General features: G+C 37.3%; 1 protein-coding gene across 1 annotated transcript; it reads right to left on the bottom strand.

Annotated features, from left to right (window-relative positions):
- Positions 1–2732: 2732 nt before the first annotated feature.
- On the bottom strand, positions 2733–3251 carry LOC108221513 (uncharacterized). Its single transcript, XM_017395386.1, has one exon. It carries the CDS (start codon positions 3249–3251, stop codon positions 2733–2735), a length of 519 nt encoding a protein of 172 aa, XP_017250875.1.
- Positions 3252–18302: the final 15051 nt, after the last annotated feature.

The following is an 18302-nucleotide window of genomic DNA, read 5'->3' as shown; positions in this document are numbered from 1 at the left end:
AAATTATCTTAAAAAACATATAAGTGGATAACCTGTGTTAGGACATAGCTGGTCTGGAGGTAAGCAGCACCGAGCACAATTGCAGTTCAAGTTGACTGTAAACTAACAACACATCTATAACTGTGCAATGAGGTCAGTGTTCTGTAGCAGCACACAGTACATATCAACCTCAAGTATTTGTTCAATTTGATTAGTATGATTGTTGCTCAAACTTTTCTTAAATGTTGTTGTTATTCCAGATCTATGGAATGTACTGGTATTGTAGCAGAAAAGTTTTGCATCCAGCTCAACTACAACGATACTATGTCAAACGAACTAGTATTCTATGATTAAACATATATTTACTGATTTTTGTGGTTCGTTTGAGTTATTATCTTCGTATTTCTGAAACATATAAATTTATTGGTTACAGATGATTCCCAACCATTTTTGTTCGAAATACAGTAGTTTATTGACTGAGTTCATGGAGCTCAAACTCGGTAATGGATATGTACTAACTGTACAGATAGATAAGGAAAAATGCAGTATTAAGGGTGTTTTATCTTTTTTCAAACATATGGAGTTGAATGGGGGGGGGGGGGGGAGTTACTTTTGTTTGAGTACTTCGGGCGTTATAATTTCAACATTTATATAATTGGTAGCAATGCTTCAGAAATCAACTATCCACTTGAGGGATTTTTACCTAGAATAGGTGACATTTGCCATTTTTTGAATTTTTAGTTGGATGTTCTATTCTGCAGATTTTCATTTGTTAATTTATTTTGAAAATTTTATAGTTACAATTGGTGATGCGGGATGGAGGTTTGTTGTTGCTCGTGCAGATGGTGATGGTATAAATGATGAAATTGTATGTGCTTAGTCTTTTTAATTTATGCTGAAATAACATTGTAGTATAAGAACATATATAGAGCTTAACTTGTATGTATTGGCTTGCAGCATCCTCTTGTTGCCTTTGTTGAGAGGTGTGGATTTGCTTTGCCTATGCAAATCAAATATGTTCTTAGTAATGGAAAGAAATTTGTTGGCTCATATGATTCAGAAAACTCTAAGTTTAGTGGTTTAAGTTCTATGCTTGAGATCTTAGGAGAAGCCGCTCTTTATGGTGTACATCATTTTGTGTTCACCTTTGATGGTACATTAATGGTTTTGATATCTGCGTTTGACTCAGAGCTTAATGAGATACTGTTTCCGGGGACACCAATGTCTAAGGGTAAAACAAACTTGATCTTAATACTTGTAGTTAATTTAATTGTTTACATCTAATGAATAGGAATAGTAAGCTGCTTTATAGAATTACACTAAGCATTATTCTTTGTAGATGCAAATGGTTCTTGTCCTGTGGTTTGGAAATGTTTTAAAATCAAGGTTGAAGCTAAACATATGTTTGATGACTGCTATGTCATTGTGAGTAATTTTATCTCTATTACTAAAATGTTGCATTAGTTTTGGAATCACTTGTACTGATCATACAATCTATTTCATGAAAATTTCACAGGAGATTTTGGATGATTTTATGCGTTTGGCAGAAGTGTGGAAAAACTTCCAATGCATCAACATCTATTCAGGAAGCTGTTGTTGGAGACTTCTAGCACGTAACAGGGAAGAAAACTTCTGTTGTACCATTGTAGATGGATGGCAAAAAAAGTGCGATGGTTTGGGGTTGGAAATTGGGGATATTTGTATTTTTCAATGCCCAATTGATTCTTGTGACCAGTTTAAGATTCGAGTTTTAAATTTTGATGCTTGACATGACTTGTTGTGTATCTTTCCTTGGCTGCCTTCTACATTGTCTAAGTTGGATATTTATTTTCAGTACACTTTATGTCTTAAATTGTTGAGATGTTTGTAAAATCATGTTCTTAAGTTTAGTACTGCACTTTTAATGAAAGTTCAATTTTCAGACATGGTCAACTCAGATGATTGCATTCCAGAGTTCATTGTTGTTTTTTTAACATGTATGTAAGGAACTTATATATTTAGTCTGGAAAGCATTGTTTTACTGTTCTGATATGAAAGTGGAATGCAAGTGCAGTTTTAAATTTTTAGCTCAAATGTATACGAAGCTTGCATGTTCAGATAGGCTCTTTTACATCTTAGACAGGTAAGGTTTTTTGCAATAAAAGGTAAAGCCACATAAGTGTGAAATGTGATTAGTAATAAGTAGTAATGGTTGACACAAGAGAATACCAAAACGTTAAAACATGTCACACTGATTGTTCCAGTTGTATACCTTAATCTCAAAAAGCCAGTTTATCAATTACAATGTCTTTGTAGCAATGACAATGTATTTGGCAAATAACAAAAAACCAAAAATTGACAATGTTGCTATATCTCCAGAATGCTATATATGTCACAGGAAGATTGTAGAACACTTCACGATAGACAATATTCTTAGTAACATTGGTAGGAGTACCAGTGTTAGAATCAATAAAAAGTCTCAGCCCTTTTGGAGATGTTACCCTGCTTACTGCAACGTACATCTGACCATGAGTAAAAACAGATTTGGGGAGAAACAATCCAACTCTTTGAAGAGACTAACATTGAGCTTTATTGATAGTCATAGAATAGTAGATTTGTAAGAGCATCTGTTTACGCAGCAACTTAAAAGGTAATTTGGATTCATTGGGACAAAGCTCCATTCTGGGGATAAAATGTCACGTACCTTCAAAAGCACCACAAATTACTTCACACTAGACACAGTGTTTCAAGCATTTGGTTACCATCATTCTTGTTCAGTTGCAAAGTCCCAAAGTTTGATTTAAATTACGCATAAGCATCACAACAACTCCAACTTTCAGTTTCAGTTCATGTGGTGGTAAACCGGGAATATTAAATGAGTGTAGATACTCGGGTGGGAATGCAAAATCCAGATCAGATGCAGTACCACCAAAATCTTCAGCTTTGTCAACACTATAATATGTATGAACCTCCCCCAGAATGGTGTCTACAATTGCAGAATTTAGATGACTAATAGTATGATTGGTTGGGGTTAAAATGGCTCGCTCACTGAGATATTTGGGGCATTTGAAATTTTCCGTAAAATTAGGATATGTCCAGTTTATCATGTTCACAACATTGTTTTCTAACGCAGTATCACAAAAGTCATTAAGGATCACAATATCATCCTCTTCATATGATGATAAATCTTCAACAGGAGGAGAAACCTTACCATTTTCAATCTTAAGAACCCAATCAGCAAATAATTTCAAGCTTTCTCTTTCCTCTGCAGTGATGCCTTGGTTGAGACGCATGTTCTGTTGTAGTATAAAATTTGAGCATAACGCCAAAGCCGAGAGTGCGTAATACAGGCAGAAACAATATCAGCTCGATCACCACATGCAATCACCGGAAGAATCTGCCTGAAATCCCCACCCAAGACCACTGTAATATCTTCAAAAGGCATTTGACTGCGTTCGATGCTAACAGATTTCAGTATATCTCGCAGCGAACGATCTAGACATTCAAAGGCATACCTATGTTGCATAGGAGCCTCATCTCAAATAATAAGGCTTGTCCTTTTTATTAATTCCGCAATATCAGAATTATGTGCAATTGAGCATGAAGATTCCTCATCCAGCACAATAGGAATTTTGAAACGCGAATGGGCCGTACGGCCACCCGGCATTAGTGTGGCTGCTATGCTAGAAGAAGCCACTGGTAGCACAATCTTCCCTTCAGACCTGAGTTTGTATATTAATGTCTTCCACACATATGTCTTCCCGCAGCCTCCAAAACCATATACAAAAAATAATCCACCAATACCATTGTTAACAGATTCCATGAAAGCATTATAAACACTCAGTTGTTCAGGATTGCAGTTTGTGAAAAGCTTGCTGAACTCGTCCTCCATAACTTTCACATCATAGCTTGTTTCATCAATTACCAAGTTATCAGAACCACTCTGAAGATATGATGGAGGAGGTTGAGGCATTTGACCATATTGGTTCAGTGACTTGCCAACAGATTTAAGTAACTTATCGACCTCTGCAAAAAAAAACACATGCTCAGAACACTACATTGAGTAATTTTCAAAAATTTAATAGGTGGTGCTTTATATTAACTACAATATAGTGAGTGTGGATTCATATTGAAAGGACAAAAGATAAACTAAATTGTGAAGTTGAATAAAATTCTAACCAGCAAGAACTTTATATTGTAGTTGCTTCTCACTTAAAAAAGACTCCATGGTAGGCTTCTGTCTTGTTTGGTGCATAAGAATATGATGAGACATCTCCTTCCAATGTTCATTCCACAATCCTCTTAAATCAATTACTTGACAATTCACAATAATATGTACAAAAAGCTCCCTAATCTGCCAAGGAAAACCACACTTCGAACATTCTTGCATCAACTCATCCGATTCATTATCATCATCTAAAAAGGGTTAAATCTCAAATTGGTCACTAAAGTGGAGGCCATATCTCACTTTAGTGACTCGACTAAACGGGGACTCACATGCACCACTGTAGTAACACATTATCACAGAGTCGTTAGTTTTTGAGATTCTCAGACGGAAAATCACAACGTGGCAGGCATGGCTTGGACAGCTAGGATTATTACCATTTGACCATCCGACCTGGCAACAAACAACGGTAACTAGGATGTGTGTATATATATTCCTTTCTTAACATTGAAGCAATTGAAACAAAAAACATAGTATATCAGTTTCCAATTATGAACACACCTCCTACACCCATAACACACTCTGGTTCGAACTCTTTTTCTAGGCAGTCGGTGAAGAAGGATGAGCACAGGACTTGTTTTTGTGGGAGACGAGCTAGGATCTGCACTTCTTGGACTCTTAAAAATCCGGGAAGACGATTCTATAAATGTGCCTCTGCTAAGGTAGTTTGTTAATCACAGTTTTTGTACCGAAATTATTTTATATGCTAATGAATGTTTTCGATATTTTGTAAATCGCCTCTATAGGGAATGGAAGGTTGTCATTTCTTTGAGTGGTTTGAAGAGGATTTTAGTCCTAAAGCCTTGGAAGTGATTACTCACCTAAATCAGAGGAGGATTTTTCTGGAGGAAAAGTTAGAACTTGTTGAAGGTAATTTATCACAAAGACTGAAAAAAAGAAGGTGCTCAAAGAAGAGAAGAAGCACCTGTGTGTGGAGATATTGAGGGTGCAATCTGAGAAAAACAAGTTGAAGAAACAGTTGATATTTTGTTTGTGTGTTGTAGTTGTGTTCTTCTTTGTTACGGTAGTAAATATGTAGTAGTTGTATGTACTAAATGTCATTGCAGAATGGTGGTTAGGATTCTATTTAATGTATGAAATATTGTGAAATGAATGAAAAGGCTAGTGCCTTTACTTTTGCTATAATCAAAGTCAACAACTGCAATACCTATAATAATAATAATGATGGCAAAAGATGATATGCATTAAGAATATACCAAATATAGCATTCGAATTACATCATTCCACAAAAGTAAGTTAAACATCCAAAAGCAGTAGCAAGTTAAACCAAAAGAAAGTTAAGCCCTGTTGAAAATAATACTAGTCTGAAAAGATAATAAAGCTCATCAAGAGCATTATAGTTCAAAAGGGTCATTTGAGGTGTTCTTGAACTTGAAAGACTGCTTATACAGCAGCCTTGTTGATTTCCTTGATGGTGCAGAGGTGGAGCTAGTTCGACTCAATGGAGGGGTTGAAAGTGGTGGTTCCCCCCCCCCTGCAGATTCAATGGAGGGGTTGAAACCGGTGGTGTCCCCCCCTGAAAGGCATATGTTCAGCCTATTTGTATTTAAAGAGGTACAACTCAACTCAGATAAGAAAGCTCAGTAAATAGCAAGTCAACGGAATCCGTACGAAGAACGTCAAATGATTTATGGGAATTATATGTCAGATAAATTCCAGGATGCTGCTGCACACCACTGAAAGAAGTTCATTAATATGTTCAAGCCTCAGTGCACAAATAATCTTTTGTGGCACGTCCAGGAGTTCAGAAGATATAAAGTTTCTATACTTTATTTTATCAGAAGATTCCATTTAATGAAGAAGTACTTACAAGACGAAGACTCGACGAACAAATCAAATTCTTAATGTTTATTTGACAAAGAATATTTGAGTTAACTAGATACAGATGAACCAGACAGTGCATTTGTGTATCAGTTATTCAAATTGAATATTTGAAGTCAAGCAGAGTTGGTGGTTCGTTCGTTCGACTGATCAAGACGGAGTTATTAATGTTTAAAGAAGACGGGAAGCAATTCTACTGAAGAATGGGTGATTTAATATTTAATAGATTATTATTTCACTTCTCAAATAATTAAATTAATTATGTAATTTATTTGTTAAATTAATTCAATCTCGAATTAATTTAATTTATGAATTTATATGATTAAATTAATTAAGTGGATAATTTTCTATTTAAATATAATCTACAAATTACAATCAATCATCCACTCAAGCTCAGCAAGACAATCAAAATTGTCTTACCGAATATTTCAGCTGTTAGGAATCAATAATTTTTGATGATAACATAAACATTTTGTAACATGTCTTACTTAGAACCTTTATCAAATTTCAGTTGTAATTGTTATGTTTCTTGTCTTTGGGAATTATCAACGGATGGGTAGAATAGGATGGCTAATTGTAAATATCCAATGCCATGTAATTTTATCTAAGTGAAGGATATTCAACTGATGAGATGTAACTATTCAACTGATGAAGACTGGATGATGTTTCAACTGATGAAAATCAAGCATTCAACTGAAGACAAAGTGTTCAACTGATGATGCTGAGGAATTCAACTGATGAGACTGGAACAGCATTCAACTGATGAAGTTTGTAATTCATTCAACTGATGAGCCGGGCATTCAACTGATGAAGTCAAGAGCAGTTGAAAGTAACCAGAACTTTCAACTGATGAAGCAAAGAGCAGTTGAAAGTGACTAGAGCTTAAGTCTGACAAATCACATGGATCGAATTACACTAAAATAGACATGGAAGCCTAATTAGGAAAATAAAGAAGAAGCAGAAACATACTTATCTCATGCAGTGCAATCTGGATCAAATCAAGATGATGGTCAAAGATGAAGACATCTCAGAAAGCATGCATAAGACAAAGTTGTGCAGCATTGTTTTTAGATTAGAGTGCATTTTGTATTCTAGCTAGAAGCTTTGTAAAACTTGGAGTATATAACCAAGTTAGTAGCATCAGTTGAACTTGTTCAAATTACTTGAGAGAAAAATCTGAGAGTTAGAACTTGTTGAGTGATGAACCAGCAGCTGTGCGAATTGTAAACAATCCACAGATTCTTCTATATAAAATCTCACGGGTGGATCATTCAATCCACCCGTATTTTTAATACTTGGTGTTTTTCTGTTTACTGTGTTTTAGTGTATCATCCTTGAATCTTTTAAATTTGTAAAAGATTGTATTCAACCCCCCCCTTCTACAATCTTTCTCATAGTTGGTGTAAAATAACAATTGGTATCAGAGCCAGGTTCCCAACAAACAGGGAAAAAGATCAACACTGCTAGAGAAAGATGGGAAAGAAGGATGCTGGAGTGAAGATTCCTGTTCTTGACAAAGACAACTATTTTCACTGGAAAGTGAGAATGCATCTGCATCTGTTGTCCATTGATGAAAGCTATGTGAACTGCATTGAAAAAGGACCTCATGTCCCCATGAAGGTCTGCACAAGCATGGGAGCTGATGGTGAAGACATGGTAGGTAAGATGATTCCAAAACCTGTCCATGAATATTCTCAAGAAGATACTGAGGAGGTGCACAAGGACAAGAAAACCATGAACCTTCTGTTCAATGGTTTGGATCAAGAAATGATTGATAGTGTTATTAGCTGCACAAGTGCCAAAGAAGTTTGGGACACCATCAGGACCATCTGTGAAGGGAATGAGCAAGTAAGAGAGAACAAAATGCAGCTTCTGATTCAACAATATGAGTCATTCCATTTCAAGGCTGGTGAAAGTTTGAGTGATACATTTAACAGATTTCAAAAACTGTTAAATGGTCTAAAGCTCTTTGGAAGAGTATATCAAGTTAAGGATTCAAACCTGAAATTCTTAAGAGCTCTTCCCAAAGAATGGAAACCCATGACAGTCTCTCTCAGAAACACACAAGAGTTTAAAGACTATACTCTAGAGAGACTGTATGGAACCTTAAAGACTTATGAGCTTGAAATGGAACAAGATGAAGAGATTGAGAAAAGCCAAAAGAAAGGGCATTCATCTGTGGCTCTAGTTGCATCTCTGGAGGACACTGTCAAGGACAAGGGAAAGTCTCAAGTTGAAGAAACTGAGAAGTTGGTCAAAGAGGAGAGCTCAGAGTCAAGCAAAGGAAGAAGAAAGGAGAAAGAAGTAGCTGACTCTGGTGAAGAAAGTGATGGAATTGATGAGCATCTAGCCTTCTTGTCAAGAAGATTCTCCAAACTGAAATTCAAAAAGAATTTTAATTCTGCAAAATCTTTTAAAGGCAATCCCAAGTCTGATAGAAGCATGGTAGACAGATCAAAATTCAAGTGCTTCAACTGTGGGAATGCAGGTCACTTTGCAAATGAGTGCAGAAAGCCTAAAGTTGAGAAGAAGTCAAGTGAAAACATTGACTACAAAAAGAAATATTATGAACTTCTCAAACAAAAGGAAAGAGCATTCATCACAAAGGATGATTGGGCAGCTGGAGATGATTCTGATGAAGAGGAGGAGTTTGTCAATCTAGCTCTAATGGCCAACTCCACAGATCAAGAAGAAAACACTGGAAGCAGTAGTCAGGTATTCACTACAAACCTAGTTGAGTTAACTAAAGATGAATGCAATGCTACCATTAATGAAATGTCTACTGAACTGTATCATTTGCATGTTTCTTTAAAATCTCTTACTAAGGAAAACAGTAGAATTAAGGAAGCTAACACCTTTCTTAGTGATAGAAACAGTGCCTTAGAAGCTCAATTTATTGAATTTGAGAAGCTGAAGATTGAGTGTCAGACAGCCAAGGATGATCTCTTGGTTGTTCTGAAGAGAGAAGAGGTCATAAGAAAGCAGCTTGATAAGGAACAAGAGATCATTGCCAAATGGAAATCTGGTAGAGATGTTTCCACCAATATCATTAACATGCAAGGCAGAGAAACCTTTGTGGAGAATGAATGGAAGAGGAATAAGAAAGTGCTTAAGATATCTGAGAACAGTTCAGGTGATGAGAATACTGATGATGATCATCAGTTGAAGAACAAAGTCTCAACTGATGAGAGTCATCAGTTGAACAAAAACTCATCAGTTGACAAGAATGTTCTCAAGAAGCTTAACAAGAAATATGGTCCTGTTAAAAAGAATTTTGTTAAAGGTGAGAATAGTTCTTCTGAGACCAGTGATAGTGTTAATAACACTCTTCATTCTAGTAACAAGAACAAGAAGAAGTTGGATACTAGTGAGCATAAATCTGAGGAGACTAAAAAGAAGAAAGGAAATAGAAATGGCAAAATAGGAGTTAACAAGCACACCAATTACACTCCCCATGCTAGTGCTCTTAGGAAAACCTGCAGTAAGTGTGGTAGTGTAAATCATTTATCTGCTAATTGTAAAACTGTGATTGCTCCTAATTTGTCTTTGCCTATTCCTATGACATCTGTTCCTCACATGAATTTATCTGCTATGAATATGATGCCTGGTTTATTGCCTCACAATCCTTATTCTCAGCCTAACATGCCATATATGTTCAATCCTTATTTCAATGCCTTTAACATGCCTCAATTTCATTCAAACTTGCATGGAATGAACAATGTATGCATGCCTCAAAGGCCTGTGTTTGAAAACAAAGTTGATATTCCAGTTTCTCAACCAAAACCAAAGATTGAACCTATTCAATCCAAGGAAAAGGTTGAGAAGGTGGAAAAGGTTGCTAAGACTAACAAATCTGGACCCAAAGCAATTTGGGTACCAAAATCAACTTGATCTGTTTGTGAAATGTGTGCAGGGAAACCACAAGAAGAATTTGTGGTACTTGGATAGTGGATGCTCCAGGCACATGACTGGTGATTCCTCCCTGCTCACAAAGTTTGTGGAGAAAGCTGGCCCTAGCATTACCTTTGGAGATGACAGCAAAGGATATACTATGGGATATGGCTTGATTGCTAAAGAGAATGTCATCATTGATGAAGTTGCATTGGTGTCTGGTCTTAAGCACAACTTGCTTAGCATCAGTCAGCTCTGTGACAAAGGTTACAAAGTCAATTTCACTCCTGCAGCCTGTGTTGTCACCAAAGGAGATGACAACAATGTGGTTCTGATTGGACAAAGAAAAGGAAATGTGTATGTAGCTGACTTCAATTCTGTCAAGTCTGAATCTATCACTTGCCTTCTCAGCAAAGCAAGCTCAGATGACAGTTGGCTATGGCATAAGAGATTGTCTCATCTAAATTTCAAAACCTTGAATGAGTTAGTAAAGAAGGACTTGGTAAGAGGTCTACCAAAGCTGGAATTCTCAAAAGATGGACTTTGTGGAGCCTGTCAGCTAGGAAAGCAAAAGAGAAGCTCTTTCAAAAGCAAGACTCTTTCATCAATTGTGAAGCCCCTTCAGCTCTTGCATATGGATTTGTTTGGACCAGTCAACATCATGTCTATTTCAAAGAAGAAATATTGCCTAGTGATTGTTGATGATTTTTCAAAATTCACTTGGACTTTCTTCTTGCATTCTAAGGATGAAGCTGGGAAAATCATCATCAATCATATCAAGGCATTAAACAACAATCCAGATGTCAAAGTTGGAAGGATAAGAAGTGACAATGGGACAGAATTCAAGAATTCTGTGATGAAAGAATTTTGTGAAGGAGAAGGAATTATTCATGAGTTCTCTGCACCAAGAACTCCACAACAAAATGGTGTTGTTGAAAGGAAGAATAGAACTCTTATTGAGGCTGCAAGAACCATGATTAATGAAGCTCAACTTCCAACCTATTTTTGGGCTGAAGCTGTGAACACTGCTTGCTTCACTCAAAACATTTCACTAATTACCAAACCTCATAATCTAACTCCCTTTCAACTCTTCAAAGGAAAGAAGCCAACAACTAGCTTTCTTCATGTATTTGGATGCAAGTGTTATGTTCTAAGAAATCAAGGTGAAAATCTTGGAAAATTTGAGGCCAAGGCAGATGAAGCTATTTTTGTTGGATACTCTGATGGAAAATCATTTAGAGTATATAATCTGAGAACCAACATTGTTATGGAATCAATCCATGTGGTTTTTGATGATAAGAAGATTCAAGGATTCTCAGATGAAGGATTTCATGATAATCTCAGATTTGAAAATGAAGGTGAAGGTGATCTGTATGACAGTGATGATGATGATGACATTATTCAAAATGTTGGAATTAATCCTGGAATTAATATTCCAACTGATGACTCTCTAGTGCAAGGAACAACTGCAACTGGAAATTCAACTGAAGCATCAGTTGAAACTACATTGGAGGGATCAGTTGAAACACCTCAAGGATCATCAGTTGAAAGAATGTCTCAAAGTTTCAATCAGTCTAGAAATAATGAGATGTCAAATTTAGGGGGAGCTTTCCAACATGGAAACCTGAACTTCAACAATGAAGCCACATCATCAAGACAATCACTTCCACCACAAAGAAAGTGGACAAGGGATCATCCTTTTGAGCTAATTATTGGAGATGCAAATGCATCTGTACAAACAAGAAGAGCAACTCAAGATGAGTGTTTGTACAGTGCATTCCTTTCACAGGATGAACCTAAAGTCATAGAAGATGCTCTCAAAGATGCTGATTGGGTTCTTGCTATGCAAGAAGAATTAAATCAATTTGAGAGAAACAATGTTTGGAAGCTGGTGCCTAAGCCTAAAAATAAAACAATTGTAGGAGTAAGGTGGGTATTCAGAAACAAGGTGGATGAGAATGGAGTTGTCACCAGGAACAAGGCCAGACTTGTTGCTAAAGGATACTCTCAATCTGAAGGAATTGATTTTGATGAGACCTTTGCACCAGTTGCAAGACTGGAAGCAATAAGAATGTTCCTAGCTTATGCTGCTCATGCCAACTTTAAAGTTTATCAAATGGATGTCAAGAGTGCTTTTCTAAATGGTGAACTGGAAGAGGAGGTATATGTCAGTCAGCCTCCTGGTTTTGAAGATCCAGAATTTCCAGAGTATGTTTACTTTTTATTAAAAGCACTCTATGGACTAAAGCAAGCACCAAGGGCATGGTATGACACTCTGTCTCAATTCTTATTAGATAATCATTTTTCCAGAGGAACTGTGGATAAAACACTATTTTACAGAAATGTAAATGGTGCCTTTATTCTGGTTCAAATTTATGTAGATGATATAATTTTTGGTTCTACAGATGAGAAACTTTGCAAGAAGTTTGCTAATCTTATGAAGAGTCAGTATGAAATGAGCATGATGGGAGAGCTCACCTACTTTCTTGGTTTACAAGTTAAACAAGTAAAGGAAGGTATATTCATAAATCAAACTAAGTACATCTATGATCTACTTAAAAAGTTTGATTTATTGGATTGCAAAGAAGCTAAGACTCCCATGCCAACAGCCACCAAATTAGAGTTAAGTCCTAATGAGAAATCTGTGGACATCTCTAATTATAGAGGCATGGTTGGTTCTCTTTTATATCTGACAGCTAGTAGACCAGATATTATGTTTTCTACATGCCTCTGTGCTAGATTTCAATCTGATCCTAAAGAATCACATCTTATTGCTATAAAAAGAATATTCAGATATCTTAAGGGAACACCAAATCTTGGCATTTGGTACCCTAAAGACTCTGGATTTGATCTAATTGGATATTCAGATGCTGATTTTGCAGGATGCAAAATTGATAGAAAAAGTACAACAGGCACATGTCAATTTCTTGGTGACAGACTGATTTCTTGGTTTAGCAAAAAGCAAAATTCTGTATCAACCTCTACAGCTGAGGCTGAGTACATTGCAGCTGGAAGCTGTTGTGCACAATTATTGTGGATGAGAAATCAATTACTTGATTATGGATTAAACCTCTCAAAAATCCCAATATTTTGTGACAACACCAGTGCTATTGCTATAACTGAAAATCCAGTACAACACTCAAGAACCAAGCACATTGACATCAAATACCACTTCATAAGGGAACATGTGATGGCTGGTACTGTTGAAATGCATTTTGTTCCAAGTGAAGAACAAATTGCAGATATCTTCACAAAGCCTCTTGATGAATCCACATTCACAAGGTTGGTGAGTAAATTAGGTATGTTAAATTTCTCCTAATTTAGAGTGAATTTTTCTGTAATTTGGCAGCCAGAATTTGATTAATTTTGATTTATCAAAATTGAATTAATTATAATTCTGGATAAAATCTATAATATTTCAACTGATGAACTAGTGAAATTGTTTCAACTGATGTTTGACACAATATCCTCCTGCGCTGTTTTTCATTCAACTGATGACACCAGTTGAAGACGCCTTCAACTGATCTTCATCAGTTGAATAGGAAGTTTAAAGAGGCGCTTATTTCATCCGTTGAAAGTATTATCAGATCTGAGCCGTTGAAATTTCTTTTGTCTCTCACCTACTTTATACACACGATCGTGTGTGTAATTTTTGTAGAGTTCAATAAGAGTAATTTCTTCTCAACGGTAATTTCTCAGCCAATCACAGCAATTTTCTGAGAAAGTATTTAAGTGTTTTAATCTATTTTCATTTCTTTTCATCTTACTCTTTCGAATTCTCAAAGCTCTCTTCTCTCTCTGTGCAAAAACAAGTTCTAATTCTTCTTCAAGCTTTCTCTGTAACTGCAATGGCACCAATGAAGAAGTACACTGCACCAAGTGGGTTTATCTATGAGAAGAACAACTTTGCGTCATTTGTGGATACCAAGGCTGTGGAGGAGAAAGAGTATCACAGGATGATGGAGTTCATCAAGTCAAGCCAGCTCTCTTATGCTATGACTGAAGCTCCCATCATCTACCATGAAATAGTTGAGGAAATGTGGACCTCTGCAGAGTTTAATAGTGAGCATGAAACTCTAACTTTCTCTGTCAATAATAAATCTTACTCTGTTAATGCTGATGTTATGAAAGCATGCTTTAAGATTCCTGAAAATACTGTTTTATCTTTGCCTAGTGATAATCAGTTGGTTAATTTACTTTATGCCATGAATTATGTTTTGCCAACTGATGCCTTAGGTAAAATAGAAAGAAGGGGTCTTAGGAGAGAATGGAGTTATTTATGTGATGCTTTTATTAAGGCATTTTCTGGTAAGATTAGTAATTTCAATGCTCTTACTTCCCAGATCTTACAAATGCTTTACATGTACCTGACTAATGAATATTTCAACTTTGGTGGTTTGATGATCCAAGAAATTGGGGAGAAACTAGGTGATAAAACTGATAGACCTAGGAATATATATTATGTCAGATTTCTTATGATGCTAGCTAATCATCTCAATGATAAGCTAGTTATTACTAACAAGGAAGCCAAGCTTCCCAGTTTTGTGCAGGAAAAGAGAGTCTTTAAAGACCTCTTTAGGATGAATTTATACCCCTCCTTGGAGGTGGTGTACCTGCCAACAATGGAGGCTGGAAAGCACAAAGAGGTACATGGCTTTCCTACTACTCTCTCTCAACCCTCAACTTCTTTGCTTTCTGCTATCAGGGCTGTTGAAGAGGCCCATCAACAGCCTACACAAGTAGCAAAACCCTCTAAAACCAAGTCTTCTAAACCAACCTCAGATGCCTCCCAAAAGGCATCTGTTGTAAAAACTAAGAAACACAAGCCTGAGGGGAGTGTGATTGGAGGAAGTAAGGGGGAGGGAAAGGGTGATCATCAAAGAAACCCTAAGGATAAGGATGGAGAGGTGAGTGCTAACCAGCCTAGCCACTCTGCAGTCTCCCAAAAGACTGTAGATGTTAATATGGATTTAAGCACATCCCTAGCAGCATCCTCCCAAAAGGATGTTGTTATTGAAAACAGTCCTCAGCCAAGGACACAGTCAAAAAGGGGGAGGGACACCACTTCTTCACCTGTTAAAGCCTATGGGAGAAAGAAGAAAAGAAGTGATGAATCAAAGCACTCTGCACACACACAGGAATGTATTCCTGTCATTTCTCAAATTCAGATTGATGTGACTCCAATAAATGTGGAGTCACAGCCCCCTTCTTCAGTAAATCCAATTACCCATATTCATGATCTTACTATTTCTACAACTCAAACACAATCCCCAACCTCTTCTGTGGATGTGGAATTGATTCACACCACACTTGTAAATTCTCCATCTTTAGATTTCATGGAGAAGTCCCCCTCTGAGATTGATCATCATCACTTTGATGATTTGTTGGATCTTTCTCTTCCAATTCCTTCTTTTGTGAAAGTGTGCTCTGTGGATATACCATTAAAATCAATCACCACAGACTCAACTATCACAGCCTCTAAACCTATTTCTTCATTTTCTTCAACTGATCTTTCTCATCAGTTGACAAGTGTTTGTCCTTCAACTGATCTGCTTAACAGCTCTCATCAGTTGAATGCCTCCTTTACTCATGTTTCAACTGATGTCTCTCATCAGTTGACAACTGCTACTACTTCAATTACTTTACCTTCTTCTACAGCAGTTGATCACATGGTAGCACAAACACTTTTAGGATTGAGTGGAGTGAGCTATGGAGTGGAGAGGCAGCCTAGTGAGCTGGCAAAAGGAGAGGGTGTGGAGAGTCTGGCATTTTCTTCTAGCCAGGAAAAAGGAGAGGATATGAGTGACCCTTTAGTAAGGGTAAGTGAGGGAGAGGTGAGTTGTGTGGTGAGCCAAGGGGAGCCCTTGATGCAAGAAAAGAGAGATAATGAGAGAAATGCAGGTGTCAATGAAGGGTTTAGTGAACAAGAGATTCAAGCTGAATATAGATCCATATTGGATAGTGTTTCACTAGACCCTGAGACTTTTACTCATGGAATGTCTTCCATTCAAGATTTTGCAAGATTGGATAATCAAGCAGCTGAGAGGCACCTTAATCTGATTCACACTACATCTTCCATGCTTAGAGCAAAGGAGGCATTTACAGCTCTGCCTGCCAATGCTGGAGATGATTTTCAGTATGATGATAGTGATGAAGACCTCAATGATGCTCTTGAGGAATCTCTTGGTGAACAACCTACAACTTCTCTGCCTTCATGGCTCTCCATGCAGTCTGCCAATGCAATTGTTGTTAGCATGGAGCTGGAAAGGCAAGCCTCCACTCTTCTTCAATCACAACCTGGAAGCTCATCCTCCTCTCAAGCCATCTCTGCCACCATTGCCAGTCAAGCTCTGGAAAACCTCAAGCTTCACAAATATCAATCTCTCCACTTTCAGAAAGAGATAGAGCATCTCAATTGTCTCATTGCCTCTGTTAAGACTGATCTGACCAAACAAATTGATGAAAAGCTTCCAGCTCAGGTCAAATCAGCTATTTCTGGTTCTGAGCAAAAACAACTGCAATTGGAAAAGCAAGTAGAAGCTCTGGAAGGCAATGTCTATATCTTAAACTCTAGAATGGATGAGATGTTGCAGCATCAAAGAATTCAGACTGGACTCCTTCAACATCTTCTTCTTGCCTCTGGTGCTTCTCTTCCCAGTCCATCCCTTACACTTGCTGCTAACAAAAAGGGGGAGAAAGAATTACCAACTCCTGCAGAATTGATCAGTCAAATTCCTCCTCCTTTCCACACTGAAAGGGAAAAGCAAAAGATTGAAAGGATGAAAGAATTGGACTCCATTGCAAAGAGAGTGGCTCAATTGGGCAAGAAATCATCTACATCTTCTACAGCCACCACAGCTCAAATCTCTTTTCCAACCACAACCACAATTCTCAGGGTAATCACACCTGAGATTGTTATTCCCTCCAAGACAGAAAAGGGTGAGCCATCATTTTTGAATGAGTTCAAGCCAATTCTGTTTCCAAACAATTGTGGTTACTCCAGGCCTGGAAAAGACTCAAGCTCAATCTACTTTCCACTAGCCAGGCCTGACAAAAATGAATACAAGCTTTTGGGCCAAGAAATCAAAAGTTATAAAGACTGTGCAGATGTGGCCTTAAAGGCTCATTTTGCCATCATCCATAGAGAAGGCCAGAAGCTGTTTATTGGAACTGGCCATCCTCACTACTCATTTGCAAAAGCTGAAGAGGTGGCCAGAGAATGTGAAAAAGAGGAGTTTGAATCCCAACTCACTTTAAATCAAATAGAGGTTGATGAAAGGTATGCTATTGAGCTGGAAGAGGAGTTGGCAGCTGAGCTTTTAAATGAGGAAAGATTGCCTCTTGAATCTTCTCCAAAGAAAAAGAGAGTCAAATCTAAGACTAAGATGCCTGAGGCAGCCAAGAGAAGAGAAGAAGTGCCAGAAAAGCCTATCTCAAAGCCTTCTTCTCCAATCAAGGACACCACAGTGGTACATCCAGATGTCAACTTCCATGATGAGCCAATAATGCCAAAGGAGGAGCCAGTTGACTTGGAAGATATCCCAATTCCAGCTTTTCTTGTTCAAGAACCTTCCAAGCCAAAGAAGAAAGTCAAATCTGTGGCTAAAAGGATGGCTAACCCTCCTAAACCTCCAAAAGAACCTGAGAACCCTGATGACTATCTCATCATTGCTAACATTGAAGAAATTTCTGAGTTGGATCTGGAGCTGGATGATCTTCAAGAAGTAAGAGGAATAGAAGCAACTTCAAAGTTACCTGAAAGATTGGTATTCTCTTACAAAAACAAGGGTGATGTCATCTGGCCTCTTCACAGAGTTCTGAATTCTGAGGGATTCAGTTCTCTAACAAAAATATATGGATCTATGAAGAGGACTGGAGGATTTACACCACCTGCAAAGCAAATGGTACTAAAGAGAATCCTTGAGATCAGGAAGGAATGGAACTCAGATGCTAGTCTACAAAGAAGGCTGAAAATTCCCTACACTGGAAAGAAAATTCATCATGAACCTACTCCAGTTATGGAATTTAGGGACAATCAAGGTGTTAGGAGATTTTTCAGACCTAAAGATCAACTCAAGGTTGCTAGCTTGAATACTCTGAAGACTCTCCAATCCAAGCTCAACAGACAAGATAGTGATGAAGAATGGTTCTACAGGATCTTTCAGAAGCAAATTAATATTCTTGAAGAAAAACTTAAGTCCAGAAGAAGAAGATCTTCTAGGAACAAGTAACTGCTCAGTCTAGAGGAGCATAATCATCTGTAATCTTTTCTAACTCTTGTATTTAAATTCTGCATTTTATTTTATTAATGTTTTTGTTATCATCAAGTGTAGAATTTATGTCTGCATCTTCTCCAGTCATAAATTGGGGGAGATTGTTAGGAATC

The sequence above is a fragment of the Daucus carota genome, chromosome 5 (genome assembly GCF_001625215.2).
Source record: "Daucus carota subsp. sativus chromosome 5, DH1 v3.0, whole genome shotgun sequence".
Classification (NCBI taxonomy): Eukaryota; Viridiplantae; Streptophyta; class Magnoliopsida; order Apiales; family Apiaceae; genus Daucus; species Daucus carota.
Note: the sequence above shows the minus strand (reverse complement) of the source record. Positions and strands in the feature narration are given on the sequence as shown.